Source organism: Nansenia antarctica (genome assembly GCF_963989245.1).
Source record: "Nansenia antarctica genome assembly, chromosome: 12".
NCBI classification, from domain to species: Eukaryota; Metazoa; Chordata; class Actinopteri; order Argentiniformes; family Microstomatidae; genus Nansenia; species Nansenia antarctica.
In genome coordinates this window covers 24,429,019-24,451,942 of record NC_137682.1, presented here as the reverse complement: position 1 = coordinate 24,451,942, position 22,924 = coordinate 24,429,019, and the positions used below count along the sequence as shown (strand labels likewise).

At 42.6% G+C, this 22,924-nt stretch overlaps 2 protein-coding genes across 2 annotated transcripts; both read left to right on the top strand.

The window, feature by feature from the left end:
- Positions 1-651: 651 nt before the first annotated feature.
- Positions 652-5,476, top strand: rps3 (ribosomal protein S3). The gene is made up of 7 exons (XM_080542672.1): positions 652-750; positions 1,606-1,736; positions 2,301-2,394; positions 3,081-3,175; positions 3,688-3,875; positions 4,776-4,983; positions 5,370-5,476. Exons 1-6 carry the CDS (start codon positions 721-723, stop codon positions 4,970-4,972), a joined length of 735 nt encoding a protein of 244 aa, XP_080398798.1. The 5' UTR covers positions 652-720; the 3' UTR covers positions 4,973-4,983; positions 5,370-5,476.
- Positions 5,477-7,266: 1,790 nt separating this feature from the next.
- kctd14 (potassium channel tetramerization domain containing 14) lies at positions 7,267-11,062 on the top strand. Its single transcript, XM_080543413.1, has 4 exons — positions 7,267-7,354; positions 9,387-9,611; positions 9,796-9,930; positions 10,236-11,062. Exons 1-4 carry the CDS (start codon positions 7,301-7,303, stop codon positions 10,545-10,547), a joined length of 726 nt encoding a protein of 241 aa, XP_080399539.1. The 5' UTR covers positions 7,267-7,300; the 3' UTR covers positions 10,548-11,062.
- Positions 11,063-22,924: the final 11,862 nt, after the last annotated feature.

Sequence of the window (22,924 nt, the reverse complement as noted above, 5' to 3'; positions counted from 1 at the left end):
AATTATGTATTTTATCTGTTTTTGTGTATCCATTTGTAGACACAACATTTGTGTTAATAAAAAATGAATAATAGGGTAGCTGTCATTTGATCTGTCGTCTTGCCTACAGTATTTGTTTTACTGTCAGTATAATGTCATGGATATTAACTACAGTATACTCCTTGAAGGAATCTTGTCTTATTAAAATGAAACATTGTCAGTACAACTGTAGTCATAACCAAACACCTGATGACTTATAATGATTGTTAGTGTTTTTGTTCATATGAAACTTTGGTATTAAATCTTGTTTTGAAAAGGTAATGTTTCTTTCTTGAAATGTCATTCCTTGAGCACTGCTGTATAACAGTTTAGGTAGGCCTACATGTGCACCAAACATCAACAAACGCCATAGGGAGAAGGAATAGATCTGCTTCATCGTTGTGTGTTAGATAGTAGCCCATTATTGGATGCCATGATGATTACAGTGTGTACCAAACATAGATTTACATACCCAGACATAGAATACATGAATACAGAGATTTAAAAACGGTCTTAGTTTACTGTTGGTACTCTGTGGTGAAAGCACAGACTGCTATTCGGCTGCGAGATGCTGGCAGGTTGGTTTCTCTTTGTAAACTACAACTCCCATCATCGCTAGAAGGTCAACGGAAGCCAACATTTGTGTATAAATTCGTTTCCGCATCCGATAGAGGTCCTTTCCTGTCAGCGGCCTACGGCAAGATGGCGGTTCAAATCTCCAAGAAGAGGAAGGTTAGCTGAATTCTTATCTAAAATAGTATTAACCAGTGCTTATTTCTGTTAAATGGGAACGGTTCCTATTCGCAACAAGGGTTTCAGGTTAACTGTAGTGTTCGCCGGTCCCCTCGTCTGTCAGCCCGTAGAGGATGGCCACAGATGCGACACACACTGAATCCTCACGTCGCAAACATGATAGGGGGTGGCGGTGGCGATAGCTTGCAAATGACCGCACAGCTCAAATGAGGTACATATAACTAGTGATATTTTCCACCCCCCCATTTATATATAATTGGTAACATTTTCAATAGGCCTTGTTTATTTGGAGCGGTTAAACTAGGTTTAGAGTCGAGGGTGTCTGGTGTTCCGTTGGCCATAGGCATGCAGCGTTGTTGACCACATCACATCGTGACGTTAGAATTATAAGGTTCTATCTCCATTTTTGTCAAAATTTAGTTTTTTACATAATCTGATCCATTAGGTGTTTATTAATGCCTGTGTGGTGTTAGTTTTAAAATGTTGACATTTTTAAGTTAGTAATTAATAAAATACAAAGGTTCCATCTCACAAAACATAATGGAATGTCAAAACTTTGACGCTCAATATCTCTGAACTGCCCTAAACGGAGATAGAACCTTATCATTCTAAACGGAGATAGAACCTTATCATTCTAAACGGAGATAGAACCTTATCATTCTAAACGGAGATAGAACCTTCTCATTCTAAACGGAGATAGAACCTTATCATTCTAAACGGAGATAGAACCTTATCATTCTAAGCTCCCAACATGTTGATCCAACATTATGAAGACATGTTTTGCTCAGTGCCGACTAACGAATAACAGATCAAACGTGTATTTCGCCTCCGCAGTTTGTCGCAGATGGTATCTTCAAGGCCGAGCTGAACGAGTTCCTGACTCGCGAACTCGCCGAGGATGGATACTCTGGTGTGGAGGTCCGTGTGACCCCGACCCGGACAGAGATCATCATCCTGGCCACAAGGTGAGCTTCCCGGCTTCCTCCCCGATGCCCGGGCCCTTCTCATGATCTACGGTAAGCATCATGTGAAGGGCCCATCATTGGTGTAGACTCTGGTAGAAAGACTTTCTGCTCAGCTCAACTTGCTCCTTCGACTTGCATTACATTTGAGTCCTGTAGCAGACGTTCTTCCAATAAGTACTTTGTGCTAAAGAAAAGGAAGGAAGAAAGCTGCAAGTGTTTGGTGTGTGCATGATGGTCCCTTCTGTGATGATACGATGACGAGTCGGAACAGGACACTGTGTCTCTTGGGGTTCACTGTTTTCAGGGTCACGTTCTGTGGCTCTGGGTTCAGTTCCCAAGAGCTGCGTGTCCTATTCAGTTGAAGACATAGAGGCATTTGTCTGAGAAGGGTTTGGTTTGGTTCTTACTCTAGTCCAAGCAGGTCTGTCTCCTGCCATGTGGCGAACTTATTTAAGAACAACTGACGATTAAATAAATGTTCTAATTTAAATATCGGCCCATATACGTTCGTGATGTGGTGCAGTGTCTGTGATTTTCTTCACTCAAAATGTAGTTTTGTTTCAGGACCCAGAATGTTCTTGGTGAAAAAGGTCGTCGCATCAGGGAGCTGACTGCTGTTGTCCAGAAGAGGTTTGGCTTCCCTGAGGGCAGCGTGGAGGTACGTTGGTGCTGATGGGATGTGTTATGTTTCTAGTTCATGGCAGGCAAAGACCATTCCACAATGAGCAAATCTAACCTACAATCAGTTGCGAGGGTTATGATTACTTTTTGATATAACTTTTATGTGGCGTGCACGTGACGGTACCTTCAGTGATGATACGATGACGAGTCCGAACGGGACACAGTGTTTCTGGGGGTCGCTGGGTTCAGGGCCACGTTCTGTGGGTCTGGATTCAGTCTCCGAGAGCAGTGTGTCCCATTTGATGACATACGAGGCATTTGTCTGAGAAGAGTTTGGTTTTGGTCGGCAAACTAAAGTGCTTTAATGGTTGCCAACGGTTGAATTATTGCTTTTGCTTAGTCAGTATCAAAGGTGTAAACTAATTGGATGTGCTTACAGAAGAGGTGGGAGAGTAATAAAGTTACTATAGAATCTGCTAGCTCATTACACTCCTTATGTTCAGCCAAATGTCCTACTTATTTAATTGTCATTTCACCAGGAAGTGTTATAGTGGACAGCTGCTTATTTCCAAGACTGCTTGCAACATGTCAGCACATGTGTCTTAGTTGCCATGAATGTTGATGCATTTTTGTCCCCCTCTTCTCCTGCCCTTCATTATCTGTACTGATGATTCACCCAGAATGCATCTGATTGTTTTGGTTATTCTTCCTCTGTTTCTGTAGTTGTACGCTGAGAAGGTTGCCACGCGTGGACTCTGCGCCATCGCCCAGGCTGAGTCTCTGCGCTACAAGCTCCTCGGGGGGCTGGCTGTGCGTAGGTAAGGCCACGTCTGAACTCCACATGTCACACAGGGCCTTCGGGCGGCTGTTGGGAGTGCCCTAGTTTATACAGTTACATGTTTCCCTTCGGTGATGAGACGATGACGAGTCGGAAGGGGAGACGGTGTCTCTGGGGGTCGCTGGTTCAGGGTCACGTTCTGTGGCTCTGGGTTCAGGTCCTTAGAGCAGCGTCTTTTATTCAGTTGAAGACATCGAGGCATTTGTCTGAGAAGGGTTGGAAATGGACGGCTCTTTAACCAGGCTGACACAAGATTGGTTGGTCCTGCTGACTGGAGTTGTTTTAACAGTTGGACTCGTGTCATTTAGCCCCAATCGTGACACTATCACTAGACTGTTGTTCATGTCACAATATTGACTGTAAATGTGTGTGCCTTTTGACCCACCCTGGTAACCATATCTGGTGTCGGCAACTTGACATGAGAACATAATTTATTTTGTTTAATGCCAGTGAGCTGCTTGTTAACCCCCCCTCTCTCTCTCTCTCATTCAGAGCATGTTATGGTGTGCTGAGGTTCATCATGGAGAGTGGTGCCAAGGGCTGTGAGGTGGTGGTTTCTGGCAAGCTCAGGGGCCAGAGGGCCAAGTCCATGAAGTTTGTGGACGGCCTGATGATCCACAGTGGAGACCCCGTCAACTACTACGTCGACACGGCTGTCCGCCACGTCCTGCTCAGGCAGGGTGAGTTACCAACAGCCAATGGGGTTGTTTCACCTGCGTAGCATCGCCGCACCTCTCCTCCGGATATTCAACTTCAATAAGTTGTAGTGGAAATTGTGTTTTTTTTAAATGTTGCAGCCTGTGTTTGTTTGATATTCTTAGAGACGTTAGTACTACTTTAGTACAGTAGGGTGATCTCGCTTTTTCACTAAACAAGCTGAGAAATGGAGCCTCAAACAAGTTTTAATTAAGAGTTACTCAGAGGTTAATAGTTTTAATTAAGAGTTACTCAGAGGTTAATAGTTTTAATTAAGAGTTACTCAGAGGTTAATAGTTTTAATTAAGAGTTACTCAGAGGTTAGTAGTTTTAATTAAGAGTTACTCAGAGGTTAATAGTTTTAATTAAGAGTTACTCAGAGGTTAGTAGTTTTAATTAAGAGTTACTCAGAGGTTAGTAGTTTTAATTAAGAGTTACTCAGAGGTTAGTAGTTTTAATTAAGAGTTACTCAGAGGTTAGTAGTTTTAATTAAGAGTTACTCAGAGGTTAATAGTTTTAATTAAGAGTTACTCAGAGGTTAATAGTTTTAATTAAGAGTTACTCAGAGGTTAATAGTTTTCCCTTCAGTGATGAGACGATGACGAGTCGGAATGGGACAAGCTGTCTCTGGGGGTCCGCTGTTTTCAGGGTCACGTTCTGTGGCTCTGGGTTCAGTTCCTCAGAGCAGCGTCTTTTCAGTTGAAGACATCGAGGCATTTGTCTGAGAAGGGCCGGGGATCTGTTGAGTCTGTTACTCCAGGTGCATTCATCCTGTGTGCAGAGTGTCTTTTAGGACTCTCTCTGCATCTCCTGCAGCCCAGCTACAGTAGGGTGTGCAGCAGATTCCTCTGTCATTCCACTGACGTGTCTTAACCATCTCTCAGGTGTGCTGGGCATCAAGGTGAAGATCATGTTGCCATGGGACCCCAGCGGTAAGATCGGCCCCAAGAAGCCCCTGCCCGATCACGTGAGCATCGTGGAGCCCAAGGAGGAGACCGTGCCCTCCACGCCCATGTCTGAGCAGAAGGGAGCCAAGCCAGAGGCACCAGTGATGCCCCCCACGCCAGTGCCCACTGCATAAGAGGATAGAGGGTGAGTGGACGACCCACAGTATGACCATGTATGTGGATATGGTCGGGTTTACTTTAAGGGTGATTCTAATACTTGGGTGTTAGTGTAGTTGGGTGACTGAGCTTCCCTTAAGTGATGATACGATGACGAGTCAGAACAGGACACAGTGTCTCTGGGGGTCGCTGGGTCAGAGTCACGTTCTGTGGCTCTGTGTTCAGTCTCTCAGAGCAGTGTGTCCTATGTGATGACATACGAGGCATTTGTCTGACAAGGGCATCATCAGTAACCAGATGTGGCACTACAGCTCTTGCTGAATGTCTGATGTTACCATAGGCGTAGTGATGGAGTGGGCTTTACAATGTGCACAGATGAGTAATGTATTCTTCCTGATTGCTTCCCTTCTCTAGGTGTTCACCACCCCACCCCCTCACAGATGGAAGCCAGATGTGAATTCTCTGTACAAAAACAATAAAATCCAAAACACAAACCCAGTTGTTTTACACTTGATTATGAACCTGTTTTGTTTGTCATGATTTAATCCACTCAGCTGTAGGCCTGACGTGTACTCTATGCTGCAGCGTTGGTGTTAGGTTGTGCTGTGCAAGGCAGAGATGCAATTACTACATTGAAATTGGGTAAATGAGAATTGGGGTGAGGACAATGTTAATGACATGAGAGCACCAGAGGGTGTATCCAAGGTCTCCCCCAGAGTGCATTCAGGGTTCATACACACACTTTCAGATGTACAGACCCATTTCAGCACTCCTGTCTGTCCCATGTCAGAATGTTCCCTACCTACAGAAAGTCCACTTTGGGGTTTAATGTAACATAAGAAACAAGGGCGGCTTACACAAGTGTATATTTGTCATTCAAAGCAGTTCCATGAACTGATTGCAGTTTGGTGTATACTTGAAATCGTTATCACTAGTGGTTATCAATTAGAGGTATAATTGAGTTCAGTACATTTCTTTAAATGAAATAATTAGGGCACAAGCCATTGGTGTTCAACCCTGTTCTGTTTTCATGAAAAATGGCCATGACTACCACAAACATTTAACTTGTTTTGCTTTATGGCAGGCATGTAGAGGGCCAAAACTCCAGAAGAGGGTGCTGTAGCAATATGTACAAATGTTCAGCAACTTTAGAAACGCTTGTCCACGAGACAAACACTGGCAGATCCGCCTCCTCAAGACGAACAAAAAAGTTATTTGGACTGAAAAGACCATCACCAAAATATGTTCAGCTATTTAGATTTTTGTGAAAAACAAAAAAATATACTGTAACATAAAACTTTGTACATAAGAAGTATGTACCGGTCCCTAACAAGATTGAGAACAAGAAGTTGCCATGTTTAAACCGCTTTACATTCAAGTTAATATGTACCATAAATGATGACATACAAATAAGGCTGTCAGGCATTGTTAGTTTAAATCAATCTCAAAGTTGGTGTCCTTTGAGACGGTGGTGCCATATGTGTAGTACATTTGAGGTTAACCCTTGCGCCCTTAATTGCCTTTTGCGGAGCTATGGTTTTATTTCGAGATTGCCTGTAGTAGAAGAAGAATGCATTCAAAAGATGTACAACTGTACTGATCTGTCAGACCTCGTCTCGCTCGTTCATGCTTGCGGATGTTTTTAATCTGTCATTTCGAATGAATGAATGAATGGTCTTTATTGTCATTGATATAGTACAGGTACCATACAACGACATTTGGGAGGGGGGGCTCCCCTGGTGCTAGGGGAAAAAAAACTAAAAACAAGAAGGGAAAAGAGCTGGTTTACATAAATAAAGGCTATGTACACTATACTATACAAATAAAACACTGTGCTGTACTCTATGCTATGCTATACCTATTCTAACATTTCCTATCTCTGAACCTTATGTACCCGAGGGTTGTCATATTGCACATAGGGCCGGTTTCAGAGACAAGGCTTAAGCCTAGTCCTGGACTAAATCACACTTTCAATGTAAAATCTCCATTGAAGATGTTTTTTAGTCTAGGATTAGGCTTAAGCCTTGTCTGTGAAACCGGCCCATAGTGTTATTGCACATTCATTTAAAGTGTCGCAGTTTGCAGGTTTGAAATGTTCACAGTTGTGTTTCAGTATTGCACTTGATTACAATCTAGTAGCTGCCATCAAATTGTCCAGGGCCTAGAACCTAGGTCTTTGCTGTCTTTTCATATGTTAATTATTTTATGCATCCAATGAATGAGAACGATTGGACCACATCTCCCAGAGGACACCGGGGTGACGAATGCGGATAAAGCCACGCCCACTGTACCTGCCAGGTGTTGCTGTCATCTCCACTCTGAAACCCAGAGGCAGACAAACCAACATGAGTCTTCCAGACTTCAGGCCACCGGGGAAACAGTCCTGTCCAGCACCGATGGTAAGAAAGGTTCGTCGCTAGGCTATGAGAAAGGTAGATCGCTAGGCTATGAGAAAGGGATATCGCTGGGCTATGAGAAAGGTAGATCGCTGGGCTATGAGTGTTACAAGTCGAGGGGGAGGAACAGAAACGCTCGGGAATGATCAGGATTATTTCTCCCCTGCCTAATAATAGTAGAACTTTTTCTGGGTCTAAACTGAAACAGCCTAACCTGGTGTGTACGTGCTATCATGTGATCTCGCATAGGGCACACCAGGTCAGGCTGGTTCAGTTTAGACCCAGAACAAGTTCTACTTCTCATCCAGAGGTTTAGTTCCTAGAAAGAAAAGAAAACACCTGTATCTGTCGAGATATAATGGCTGCAGGTAAATGTGTCATGGCTGTGTGAGACGAGACCTCCAGAATGATACCGTTTTCATTCCCCGCATCTGGGGGGTATTCCATCAACGTCGCTAAAAGACAATCCAGGTTTATGTTGATAGATCTCGCGAGAGTTACCAAAAACCCAGCCTTATTCTGATAACTCTCGCGAGATTTATCAAAATAAGCCTGGATTTTTCCTTTATCAACGTTGATGGAATATCCTCCTGAAAGGGCCAGACGGGTTTCATGATGTCTTCAATGTGCTTCATAAAACATTGCCTGTTAATAAAAGTGATTTGAAGTGGCGGAAGACATTTTTTTATAATTTCACCGAAATGAACAATATTATTTTTAAGGGTGTTTCCCATTCGCACAGGCACATCCTTGAGAGTACAGATGTGTCCTTATCACTGTTTAATAATCCAGTGAAGTATGTACAGAGTAACAGAGACGCCCAACACCTCAGCCAGAGTTCTCTTACAGGAGCTAGAGCATACTATGTTGAGTGTGAAATCACAGTACTTGCTCTTGGACAGTTGCAGTGTATTTATGGAAGCAAATGATAAGGATGGTACAGTGGGCTATACGGTCTTGTGAAAAAATTAGGACACCCCATGAAATACTTTTTAAAGAAATCTGGACACATCAATATTTGATCTTCTTTCAAACAACATATATAGATAAAGGTGATGTAATTGAACCAAAAACAACGAACATGTAACTTTGCTATCATTTATTTAACATCAAAGTAACAAAGATGCCAATTCCTACTGAGGAAAAAGTTAGGACACCTTATAGCTGGTATTGCTCCCTTGAAATAACTGAAATAACCTCAATTAGACGTTTCCTATAACTGTTTACCAGTCTGACATTGTCTGGGAGAAAGTTTCTCCCACTCAGTCAGACCACCAACAAACAATAACATTACAACAACAATGGTTTGTTTACCTTTTTTAAAAAAAACGTTTACTTCAGTGTGTTCAAACTTGTATTTCTCAATGCCAGTGTTACTTAGTCATTCTTACTGTTGGGGAACAAACTTCAGAGTGTCACCGTCCTTCAAAAGGAGACCAACCCCATGCATTTACTCCAAATGGTTCAAGAACAGCTTTCAATTTACTTTGGGTATACATTGGATAGGCGTGTTAGGCTAATTATACAGGAATGGAGACAGTCTGCTCTTGGGCTAAACTTGTTAGGATGGCCAGACCGGGCCATGTTGTTATACATGTTCTCCACAATATCTGAGGTTTAAATAAGACAGGCTTCTCCAGAATCCTCTCTTCTAATCATTTGCACCTGATGTGGTGCACTTGATTCTAATTTTAGCCATTTTAAGTAGTCATAGATGTGGGTGTCCTACTTTTTTCCCTCATGAGAAGATTGCATTTCTATTAATTACATTTTACACATTGTTTTTAAAAGAAATGTTTTCCGTTTTAGTCATGGGCAAAAATATTGGCACCCCTGCACTTCTGTCAGATAATGCACCACTTATCGTTTGAAAATTGTTGCAATTACAAATGCTTTTGTATTCACATGTTTATTTCTTTAGTTTGCATTTATTTCACTGTGTTATGCCCTAACATGTAGCCTGATATGTATATGTAAATTGCCTGATTTCTAAAAGTATACAGAATAACCTACCCCTCTTATTGTGCATCCTCAGCCTTCGCCCATCGTGGAGCTGAACGTAGGCAGTCATCTGTTTAGCACATCAATAAAAACTCTCCGCAAACACCCCAACTCCAAATTGGCAGACATGTTCAACGGCCAGCCCAAACTACGCACAGATGCTGCGGGGCGATACTTCATTGATCGTGACGGGACACACTTCGGAGCCGTCCTCGAGTTCCTTCGAACAGAACGTCTACCCACAGAGAACATTCTAGAGGTTTGTTAACAGAACGTCTGCCCACAGAGAACATTCTAGAGGTTTGTTAACAGAACGTCTGCCCACAGAGAACATTGTAGAGGTTTGTTCAGGGCAGTCATGCAACAGTTGGCTTGTACGACGGTGACAACTACTAACACTAACGTTAATCATGATGCATACGTGTGTCTGTGTTTTGCTCCAGGTTCACAGGGAGGCAGTCCACTATGATATCAAACCTCTGGTCAAACAGCTGGAGGAGATCCCACAGTTGTTCGGGGAGACAGTGGGAAGGCAACAGTTCCTCTCCCGAGTCCCAAACTACAGGGAGAACCTCGAGGTGATCCAGATTATGATGACGACCACGGAATCTAACATTCTTGCCTCTGTGTGTAGTTCAACACATAGAGAACTTAACATGACACACATTCAGCAGATCATATCATTAGATCCTACACCAGTGTTCATTATTCCTGGTTTTGGAGAACTATAACCTGCACACCTGATTTGTTTAATCAAGTAAACTAATGCCAGGCTGAAACCAAAAGCCTGCGCACCCTGTCGTTTTTTTCAGGGCCATGATTGGTGACAAGTATCCTATACCAAATGGCCTTAACTGATATGTATGACAATGTATGCCACTAGGTGCTTGTTCGAGTTGCCAGAGCAGAAGCCGTTGCTGCACGCCACTCCTCCATCATCGTCTGCGTGCTGCGGACAGAGGAAGATGTAGCTCGTTATAATGACGCCATTAACAGCCTGGACGCAGATAAGGAGTCTGTGGTTACATTTGGCCCCTGGAAGGCCACCCCGACAGTTACAGACCTGCTCGACTGCATCAAGATGGATGTGGAGGTCAAAGGTTACAAGGTCAGCTTCCAGCCCCACAGCACAGACAAGGGATTCTTCTCCAAGAGCTACGACTTCTTCTACAAACTCCTATTTACCTGGTGGTGACCTAGACGTACTGTAGCAGGGGTAGGCAACCTTTTTGATATGAAGTGCCATTTTTTCAAATGTTCTTGTTAATCAGTGTGCCAACCACAATATCAACATGAATTATGACTCGACATCAAACCAAACAGACCAACAGCTCTGGGGGGGGTATTCCATCAACATCGCTAAAGGAAAATCCAGGCTTATTTTGATAAATCTGGCTTCTTTGTCATTCTGTGTGCTTTAGACTTGCCTAGAATCGATTTTATTTGGGAAAAGGCGGACCGGAAAATGTATTATTGTCGCCAGACCCACTGCGTGGGCATACGATGCATGCGGATGAGAGACAACATTAAAACATATAAAACAAAATAAAAAACAATCTTGCACACGTATTGCTCGTATTGGTTAAGCTGCCGCGTGCCAGTGCCATGGGTTGCAGACCCCTGTACTATAGCATATTGATGGGCTTGTCAGCCAGCTTGTGGCTCTTAGATTGATGATGGAAGAGGTGATAAACTGTCTGGCCATTCAGAAAGAGCAAGCACTGTACGTAAATGAACTAAGTGTTCATAGTAGGTGAGCCACCTCGGCCTCTGTTCAGTGGTTGCTCTGCAGCTCAGACCTCCTATGTTATCAAGGTGTTCAGAGAGGGAAGTGGGCTGTAATAGGATCTCCTGATCATTTGATCTTCATCATCTTGACCATGACATAATCTCAAAAAGAAACCTTTTAAATATAGTATGACAATGCCTACATTAAACAGTGATTGAGGAACAGTGATCAGTGATTGAAAAGTTATGAATTAAAATGATCTGTTCTTGTTTCCCGCAGCTAGGTATATTTATTTTTGGCTCCATGCCCGGCTTTGTTTTTGGTGAATTCCTCATTGTTAAAAGGCTTTATTATTAATCAAGGTGTGAATAAAAAGAAACATGATCAAGCTTCCCCCTGAGTTCGTTCTCCTATGCATCCATGCATTATCCCATCATGCATTACATTTGCATGGGAGGGACTCTCACACAGATCTCATCCACTGAATATTAAAGAAATGTCAGGCATTATTCTGTATCATTCAGTTATGTTGTTACAGCACTCAAATGCAAGCCTTTTCTGCTGTGTCCACAACTATGTGCTATAGGCTGCGTTCATATTTGTGTATTCAGTCTTGGACTAGGACACGAATAGCTTTATACATAATAATAACAAACTAGAAACAGAAGTTCGGAAATAATACTTATTTCCCCCACTGTAGATACATACAATAATAGATAGATAGATAAATCGGGGAAATAAGTATTGAACACGATATACACAATATTATGTCCAGTAAATGTATTTCCAATGAGCCTATTCAAGTGAAATTTGCACCAGACTTTGGTATTAACTCAAACAATCCAGACAGAAAATCTAAACATTGAAGTCCAAAGTTATGTGTAATAAAGTGGAAACAGGAAAAAAGTATTGAACACACTAAGAAAAGGCAGTACACCACAGCAAGGAAAGGCAAGGAACCAACTGAAAACCATAACTAATTAGGAGGCAACTCTACCTCCAATCTGTGCTAATTAATGTCATCTGGGTTAGAATATATTGATGGGCTATAAAAGGTTGTTTTTGTTTTGTTACCAAGGTGCCACACAACAAGCATCTCATCTAATCTAAAAGCAAAGAGCTGTCTCAAGACTAAATACTATAATTTTTGAATAGGATTCACTGTCTTGTCTGCTACTGGGTAAGTGATACATGGCTTGTAAACAAACATACGTTCTAGGACGTGTTCAAAAGCAAGGACTGTCTGTGATCATCTAATTATGTGTGGTTATGTGTTTTTAGCATGTCGATGTTCTACCAGCGTGTTGTGGTTAAATGTTCACAGCGATGTTCCTTTTTAGTCGCTAGCTATTAGCATCTGTTTTGCATCTGTGTTTTGATTCAGATATTCTCAGGTATTTGGTTTGAGGTGTAGAAACATTCAAATAAGCATATCTTCTTCAACTCAGATTTCAATGTATGACACATCATTAGAAAGCTTACAACCTGCACTTCAATAATCTGGAAAAAAATGAAAAATGACCTTGCCCTACCTTTTAACCAGACCCTGTTCCTGGGAACATGAAATAAGTATTGAATACATTAACTGAAATGTATTTAATACTTTGTGGACAAGCCTTTGTTTCCAATGACAGCTTCAAGACGCTTCCTGTACAAGAAAACTTCTCTCACAGTGATCAGGTGGGATTTGGCCCATTCTTCAACACAGACAGTCTTTAAATCGTGAAGATTCTGGGGGGCCTGCTGGTGAATCTTGATCTTCAGTTCCTTCCACAAATCTTCTATTGGATTGAAGTCTAGCGATTGAGTAGTGTAACCCAGACAACCCAGCCCATTAATAATGCACTTCCAGTATTATGAAATGAGTTAAATAAATAGAATGATCATTCAAATAAGTGAATTACTACTAAATTAGACACTAAAAAGAAGAAGAATATACAATGATTAAGAGATGATAAAAGCCTCATAGCCTCATAGCTAAACAGTTCCGTTTTCAAAGACATACGGTACTACGAATCCACAATCTCCCAATCACCCTTCCACAGTTACAGTTTCAAACTGCTTTAACCTTGGAAAGAATTCCTGTGGTAATTTTTTTTGGTTTAGTTTATTTGTTTTGGATCCTGGACTTCGTCCTCGCCCTGCTACGCTTCTGTTGGAGGAGCAGTGCGGAGCGTGGACTGGCGAGCCATTCCCAACGTCCCTTGTGTTAATTTGATCTGACTGAGAAAAGGAGAGACACTACTGTGCCTTTTGGATTTCGGTAGGAAAGATCCTTTGCATCCACATATACACTTGAACCACAGGACGGACCCTAAGGCCCAAATTACACTGGAAGCGTCAACCTTACTTTACCTGCGCCTTATCTAAACAGTTAGATAAGTGTTATTTAGGCGCCCATTCAGTAATCATAAATCTCCTCATCCACTCATCGGAGTGTGGTACTGTTATTGTAATGCTACTTATTTAATGTTTATTGATATTTGAGTCCCCCAGCCCATAGGAGGACGCATCTGCTCTTTACTGGAGTCATACAAGGCTAGGCCAGGTGGGGTCGACAGTTCGTTCTTTATGTCCGTAAAGGCTTGGCACTGTTGTGGGCCCCAGTACCAGGAGGTGTCTTTGTTCAGGAGGTCCCTGAGTGACTTCGATTTTTCTGCAAGGTTTGGGGGGTTTTTCCCCAGGTGTGTCACAAGACCCATGAAATGTCAGACTTCTATTATGTTTCTCGGCTCTGCCATGTGGGTGAGGGCCCTGACCATGTCAGGGTCGGCTCTGACACCCTCTCCATCAATGACCTGGCCCAGGAACTTCACCTGCCTCTTTGAGAACTCCCACTTGGTGTTGAGAGTGAGTGATAAGATGATGAATGTCAGATGAAGGGCGGCAGGCCGAGATGTGTTGCTTCCTTATGATAATGAATTAATGCTCAGGTAGACAATTAAGATAAAGTTTATTCCACAGCGCTGGGTCAGCCCCTCAACACACAGCAAGCAACGGTGAGAGGCACACACCTAATGACACTTTGCAGCGGCTTGATATAGGCAAAAGTTGCTGCTCAAGCAGCCAGCTGTTTGTCATGCAAATCATTCCCAAAGACAGGGCTCCGTTGAGTCTAGGTAGGGTTGTTGACGAGAAGTCCCCATCTCCCAAAAGTGGCTGATTATCCTGACAACCCAGCTACCCGACCCTGGTCAGCTGACTGGCTGGTCCTAAATATACTGATCTATTGACCCCAGTACCCATATAAGTCTACCACCTGGCTGACCACCACAAGGCTCCACTGTCCTTAGATCCCAACTGGTCCCCATCTCTATATTTGGCTCAGGTCCAGTTACAGACAGAGAGTTTGCAGTCCCGTGCTGATACAGCAAGAGAGGCTGGCTCATTTCTCAATAGTCAGATGTTACACTTGCTGATAATCACTAATGATTAAACATTCAGGATTTACCTAAGCACAATGATAAAATGCATCCTATCAGCCCACTCTTTTTTGTCTTCTCTAATGGACAGTAACTTTAATTATTTCTCTTTCTTTCCCCATGGTTGAGATCCCGCATTCCTCCCCCGGAATCGTCTTTAAATGACTTTTCCCATGGACAAATGCAAGTTCCCAGTCATGTGGCCTGACAAAGTGAACAAACATCTCACTCCACAATTGACTTGGCATGAGTAAAAGGTCACTTTGTGGTTAAAACTACTCTGATTAATAATCACCTTCTTTGGATAAAAACCTTTGTTGTTTAAAGGAGAAAATATCCAAATAGGTTTTTCATTACTATGTCTAACTACTCATTACAAATGAAGTAGGTATCATTTCCATCATTAATTCAAATCACATGTTTTTCCATAGTTTGTTACATAATTATACATTTTTAACAAATAGGGATATCGTCAATCAGTTTCTTTAGGTGTCTTCGATATCCTAGGTCGATCTTCAACAGAGGGACCATCATGCTTTTCCGGTCGCAATGAGGCACTATCTGAGACGCTGGAACATTGTTGTCTTTTCGCCTTGTGTCCTCTTGTCTTGTTGCTGTGTTATTGAGAGACTCACAGTAGAAATTATTTCATTCACCCTCATGCTGCTTGCTCAAATGTTTTAACAGTGTTATTGAAACTCTAAATCCTTACCCCCTACTTTTCTCTCCCCTATTGTTCTATGTCCCCATTGTCTGATCTTAAAGGTTTACTCCTGTTGTGGTGAATACGTACAACAATTGTCAACAAACTGGCAAACTCCTGCAACTGAGTCTAGTGCGCTATTTGGTTTAACTCCCTGGATGTCACGACGCATGCGAACAAGATTAGTGTCAGAGTCTTCAGTTAAAGTAAAGTCTGTTTCGTTAGTTAACACCCAGAGCGTATACAGAACCGATAGAATTGTGGCAATCCATCTTATGCACAGCGAGGCCAGGATCACATGGTTTCTCTCGGCACGCATCGTCTGTCCGGTATCTCTTGTCCTAGTTTCAATCTTAATTCACAACAACATCAAGAATAATTGTTAATAGCAGAGATAGTTATCATTATGGTACTGGAATCAGTAATCGTTTCATAATACGTGTTTTCCCCTTTGCTTGGTTCTCATCGTCAGAGTTGAGAGTGGGTTGGGCCCCCTGTGGTCCCCCCCATCTAGTGAGTTATGCACTTGCCTGCTGAGACATTTTTAGATACAGGGATTGCACAATCGTTAAGTACAGGTAGACAGACATTTAGTTTCTCTCAAAATGGTTAACTCGTCCTTCATCAATGCTCCTAGAGGAAACAAAAAGATTTGTCATTTGACGTTCATGCCATGGGTATTCAAACTAGGACTTGTGTTGTGAAAAACCGTGAACCGTCCCTTTAATATCCAAATCAGTTCTTCAATACTTAGTTTATTTACTGTCAATGTGCAATCTGAGTCAATTCCCATAAGCATACTTTTAATGAGGTAGATAGGTTCTATTCTACCCGTATGTTAAAAATTCTGATCACAATCGTTACTGATGGCTTGAATACTTCCCCGTTGGTCTATGTACACTATGAGCTTATTTTGCATTAAGATTTAAATTTGCTGTGAACATTTAAATGTTCTATCCCTCTCTTATAGTCAAATATTTCTCCGTCAATCACCCGTTGGTTTTAGTAGATTTATCAGAGACACTCTTGAGTCAGTGTGAATGGTTCTTTATCATAAATGTTGCATCAATGTGTAATGCTCGTGCATTCAGCTGTTGGCCGATTAACACTGTTGATTGTGAAGTACTGTCATATTCGTATGTGTAATTGCTTTATCAAAGTCTGTAGTCTGTCATGTCATTATCATGTTTCCGCTTCCAAACAGAAAAACAACATTTTCATTTACAGTTACACAGAGAATTATCATTTGTGGTTTCCCCTTTCTCTCATCCGTCAATCGTTCACTGTCATTTCAGCCCCCACTTCTGTTAGATTGGCCCTCAGCAACGCCCCCGTTTTTTAGTCCGTCGCTCAGTGTTTCTGCATTTTCTTGGGTCTGTCAGGAGATAGAATTGGCAAGAGTTGTGTTGTCCGTTCGGGATTATTCATCAATCAAAATGTCACATATTCCTCTTTGCTTGTGTGAACATCAACAGTCATCAATGCATGTCTCTGTTTACTAAGTAAATTCAAATGTTACGTTTACTGAGTCAATGCAGAATTGTATGATAATTACAATAAGAGACAACTACATTTTCATGTCTAACACTTCTATGTGTTCTCTGCGTGTCTGTGTCACCGAGCTGCGTCTTGTTTGCAAGGGCAGTTCTATTAATAGTGTTGGTTCAGAGCGTCGTCCCTGGTGCAGCGTTGTGGAGCAGTGTTTCACCCCTCGTCTCTTTACCACTTTTCTGCTGTTGGTGCTAAGCTATTTAGCTTGTCCTGAAAATACAATAGTTATTCATTTCACTCTTTATCATTTGTTTACAATATGTTAATCAATACAAGGATTATTATTACTTAACTCAATGATTTCCCTATAACTCTATCACTCGACATGCTTCACGTAAGACTTCATTACCCATAATGCTTAGTATTCATTCCAACCCTCTAGGTCCGTGTATTGCGCAAGCTCCAAGACTAGTGGTTGGTGTCGCTTATTAAACAATCCCAAAGCTTCCAATTCCCTTATTCGTTTTTCAATCAATGCTGGTGTCATTGAGAAAATGTCTGGCGTTGATAATTTAAAGTTCTTTGCATCTTCTCCAATACCATCTAGAATCATATTTGTAAAGAATGCGTTAGGTTTGTCATCTAATTCCAAATTCGCCTTTTCTCTCCAGGTATTTTGGAATCTGATTACAAAGTCAGACATTGTTTCATTAGGCTTACGTTTACAGTTCAGAATTTGTGAGATATCACGGTTTTGGCTGGCATGTTCGTTTAGAAATTTGGTTAATTGTTCAATGTGAGTCACTTTGTGTTGTTTATTAAACCATGGGAATCGTTCATTAATTGTATTACCTCTACATGGCCCATCATTATCTTCATTCAAAGTTTCACAAGCATTTATCAAAGTATCAATTTCAACATCTGGCATTAACGTGATCAGAATGTATCTTAAATCCGTGCCATTCAAATTACCATGGAGCAACATTGTTTTATACCAATTTATGAATCCTTTTGGGTTAATCAAGGGTCTGGGTGCGTCGACTATGATTGCAGATACGTCAGTCAGGTTTAATGGTTTATACAGTACTTTCTCCTCTATAGTTAACAATGGTGCCTGCATCCGGACCACGCTGCGTATCACATCCTGCTCCGCCTGTTCCGGCTGTACAGGAGGAGACACGCTCTGTATCTCCTTTACCTTGGGTATAGGGTTAAACCTATTGTGTTCCTTTTTTCTGACAATATTACCAGGCCATTGATTAGACATTATTACCCATGCTTGATAGACTTCTTTCATGTAATCAATATCCCATAATGGGTCGCAAATGCTTTTGTTTGATATCAAATATTCATCAATAATCTTTAGTTTATTCTTTTCAAAACTCCCGATACTTGGGAAATTATCGTCACTCCATTCCGCAATCTTTGTTAGAAACGGTTCTGCATAGAATGGTCCTAATTTAAGTAAAATCCATCCTTTTGGTGTCACTGTATCAGTGTATTTTATCGGAATATCAATTATGTGTGGATCAATTTCCAATAGTTTCTTAATAGATTTTTTTTCCCCTCGTGGCAAGTCCCTAACCGACTTATATTTAATAATCCGTTTCTCACAATTTGTCGTCCTAGACATTTGATTCCCCATGTTTGATTAATTACACTGCACACAATGTTAGTAAAAAGGAATTCTTTTATCTAAATTGTCTCGTTAGAGCTTTATAGTTACACCATTCGTGTCATATACTTTAATTCAGTCTGTTGCATTGCGTCTCATCAAGGTCATTTAAATCCACGTCTCATCTGTTCTCTCCTGTCTCAATAAATCAATCTTGTCACTCAAATCTGTTGCGCTCTACCATTAACACAAATACCGTATCCGTTCAACTTCTTATCGTCCTACAACTGTCTTTTTACCGCTGACCTATATCTTTCATTATCCTGTTTCTCTACATAATACCACATTACTAGACCACTTATATAAACACTTTCTTTAAATCACACTTCAAATTACATACCATAACCACTTGCGTGTCAATACCTTATTCATTTAACCATCTTAATCAACATTCTACTTCATAGTTTCAAATCCTGTGCTATAACACAATACCTTATTTCTGTACCATACAGATAACCACATGTCTGTACCTTACAGATAAAAACATAAATAAAAACCCACGGAATGCCCAATTCCGTTTAATCAATTCTTCTATGAATTAATCAATATCCAGTGTCAGTATTAATCTCCTCCAGAGTGACACCTAGCAGCTCTGTCCTTTTTATACCGTATTATCCTATATGTGGATTAATGACCTTCATGTTCACACCAATACTCAACCTTTAATATTTAGTCAAATCTAGTCATTGGCCCCCCCATCATCAAATTCATCCCCTTTCCTTCATTCAAGGAAAAAAAATTACAGGTTTTTCCCTCTAGAACAACAATTCAGGTTAAGCACACAACCACACTGGTTTATCTGCCTTACCTGTCTCGCTGAATCTAGGATCCTGTTCGTTAAACGCCAATTGATAAGATGATGAATGTCAGATGAAGGGCGGCAGGCCGAGATGTGTTGCTTCCTTATGATAATGAATTAATGCTCAGGTAGACAATTAAGATAAAGTTTATTCCACAGCGCTGGGTCAGCCCCTCAACACACAGCAAGCAACGGTGAGAGGCACACACCTAATGACACTTTGCAGCGGCTTGATATAGGCAAAAGTTGCTGCTCAAGCAGCCAGCTGTTTGTCATGCAAATCATTCCCAAAGACAGGGCTCCGTTGAGTCTAGGTAGGGTTGTTGACGAGAAGTCCCCATCTCCCAAAAGTGGCTGATTATCCTGACAACCCAGCTACCCGACCCTGGTCAGCTGACTGGCTGGTCCTAAATATACTGATCTATTGACCCCAGTACCCATATAAGTCTACCACCTGGCTGACCACCACAAGGCTCCACTGTCCTTAGATCCCAACTGGTCCCCATCTCTATATTTGGCTCAGGTCCAGTTACAGACAGAGAGTTTGCAGTCCCGTGCTGATACAGCAAGAGAGGCTGGCTCATTTCTCAATAGTCAGATGTTACACTTGCTGATAATCACTAATGATTAAACATTCAGGATTTACCTAAGCACAATGATAAAATGCATCCTATCAGTGAGTCCTGTCTGATGGAGGCGCTCGAGAACTGCAATGAGACGTGTATCATGTTGGGCCTGTGTAGCCTTCCAGACCTGGCTTCCGGGAGTTGTGACATGCGTCGTTGGAAGAGTTCTGGTTCTGAACTGATTCCAAAAGGCAATCTCCAGAAGCAGAAGTGGCCAAACAGAGTGATGAAAGTCGTCAAGAGCATTGACTCTGCAGAAAGTGGGATTTGCCCAAATCCTGATTGTGCGTCGAGCTTTGTGAAGATTTTTGGCATCCTTCAGCTGGCCCAGTGTGGATTCCACAAAGGGGCGGTTGTGGAGTTCTCAGCGGTCGTTTTCGTTTAACTTGATGAGATCTACGCAGATCCTCACCCGGCCGCCCGGCTTGGGCACAACCACCACCCCTGCACACCAAGCCGTGGGCTCTTCCACTCGTGAGATGGTGCCCAACTTCTCCATCCGGGTAAGTTCATCCTTCACTCTAGTCATGAGAGGGAGAGAAACGCGTCTGGGCGTGGAGAGAACAAAGGGTGTTGCGTGAGGGCTATGTGATAATCCTCCTCAAAGCCAATACCCTCGCACACGGTTGGGGAAGCGCTGCTTCACTTCTCGTTCTAGGCTGCAGGAGGCAGTGTCGAGTCGACTGAGTTGATGTCTGCTCTCGTCACCAGGCAGACAGACAGGCAGACAGACAGGTAGACAGACAGGTAGACTGAGTTGATGTCTGCTCTCGTCACCAGGCAGACAGACAGACAGGTAGACAGACAGGTAGACTGAGTTGATGTCTGCTCTCGTCACCAGGCAGACAGACAGACAGGTAGACAGACAGGTAGACTGAGCTGATGTCTGCTCTCGTCACCAGGCATTTCCATGTCTTCCTCCTGCAACACTTCTGCCACTGCTCTATTAGACCGACAGACAGTTGCAAAATGCCCTCTCTTTTGGCAGTTCCTGCAAGTGGCATCCTTAGCTGGACATGTCTGTCTACTGTGGGAGCTCTTGCCACACCAGCCACGGTTCCTCTGTTGCATTTGTGGTCTTGCTGGAGTTGGGGGGGCGGGGCATTTGGTTGGTGAAGTGTCTGTTTGTATTTTTCCTAATAGCAACTGCCTCCACTGACTGTTCTGAGTGTGTTTCACCTTGAATAGATTAGATAGTCGTACTATACAACCAAATGCAGTTTAGCATCCAACCAAAAGTGCATATAGTGATATAAGGGCATGATATAAATAGAACAAGAATGGTAGTGATGGGTAACTATGTCGTATACAGTATGTGCAGAGGTAGTATTGTAAACATAAGTATAGTTTAGAGGTATATACAGTTATGAGCTATGTAGAGTATAAGCTATATCAGGAGACGTGCAATGTGCAATATACAGTATGTTCAAAGGTAGTAATGTAAACATCAGTAGTGTAAAGATTATAGAGTGATCACATTAACCAGGGATGAACAGCCATCAAGTATTGTCATCATAGTATTGGCATTTTTCATTGTCATAGCCATAGTATCCCAAGGTGGGATACTGAGAATCGTGTGTGTGTGTGTGTGTGGGCAATAGAGGGGTGTGAGGAGGGGGGGGGTTGTTTATCAGAGTGAAGCTCTGTGAAAGAAGCTGCTCTGCAGCCTGCTGGTACGGGACCTGAGGATGCTGTACTTCCTGAGTCTCTTTAAGGTAGGGGGTCAAACAGTCGATGGTTGGGGTGGGAGGTGTCCTTGATCAGTAGGTGATCACATCCTGCCATCACATCCTAACGCCAGACGCAACCAATTGTTGACAGAGGCTGCATCTCAATAGTCTACAGTGGGTTCATCTCTTCATCTCCTTTAATTGTGCAGTGATCTTTGAACACTGTCTAGGTGAAAGCAACATGCTGTATGCTTACATTAGCATTCAACTATTTCCTTTTGGAATTTTTTATTATTTTGAAAATGGCGTTCCATGTTCTTTCCTCCCTTTTAGCTTCAGCTGCATGAAAGAGATGAAGATTCAGCAGACCATTTATGAGTAGGTAACAGAAACCCCATGGCTTCCATCATGCCTACAAATAGATATATTGTCCTACATACATGTATTGTCTTTTGTGCTCATTTCATTCCTGGGTGAGTCCTGGGATACCAACAAATTGTTATGATTGCTGTCTACCCAGGCGTGTAGGTTGTGTGATGACTGAATAGGTTGGCTCCTCTGCAGTTGATGGTGTGGGTCCTTAGCTCCTCTGCAGTTGATGGTGTGGGTCCTTAGCTCCTCTGCAGTTGATGGTGTGGGTCCTTAGCTCCTCTGCAGTTGATGGTGTGGGTCCTTAGCTCCTCTGCAGTTGATGGTGTGGGTCCTTAGCTCCTCTGCAGTTGATGGTGTGGGTCCTTAGCTCCTCTGCAGTTGATGGTGTGGGTCCTTAGCTCCTCTGCAGTTGATGGTGTGGGTCCTTAGCTCCTCTGCAGTTGATGGTGTGGGTCCTTAGCTCCTCTGCAGTTGATGGTGTGGGTCCTTAGCTCCTCTGCAGTTGATGGTGTGGGTCCTTAGCTCCTCTGCAGTTGATGGTGTGGGTCCTTAGCTCCTCTGCAGTTGATGGTGTAGGTCCTTAGCTCCTCTGCAGTTGATGGTGTGGGTCCTTAGCTCCTCTGCAGTTGATGGTGTGGGTCCTTAGCTCCTCTGCAGTTGATGGTGTGGGTCCTTAGCTCCTCTGCAGTTGATGGTGTGGGTCCTTAGCTCCTCTGCAGTTGGTGGTGTGGGTCCTTAGCTCCTCTGCAGTTGATGGTGTGGGTCCTTAGCTCCTCTGCAGTTGGTGGTGTGGGTCCTTAGCTCCTCTGCAGTTGGTGGTGTGGGTCCTTAGCTCCTCTGCAGTTGATGGTGTGGGTCCTTAGCTCCTCTGCAGTTGGTGGTGTGGGTCCTTAGCTCCTCTGCAGTTGGTGGTGTGGGTCCTTAGCTCCTCTGCAGTTGATGGTGTGGGTCCTTAGCCAGTTGTATCCAGAGGGAAGACTGGACTGAACCAATTTTCAGTAAGACAGCGGCGGTCTAAGTCTTGTCCAAGTCACATGATGCGCAAACTAACTAATCTTCCTGTCTGCTAAAGTCCGCTGCTGTTG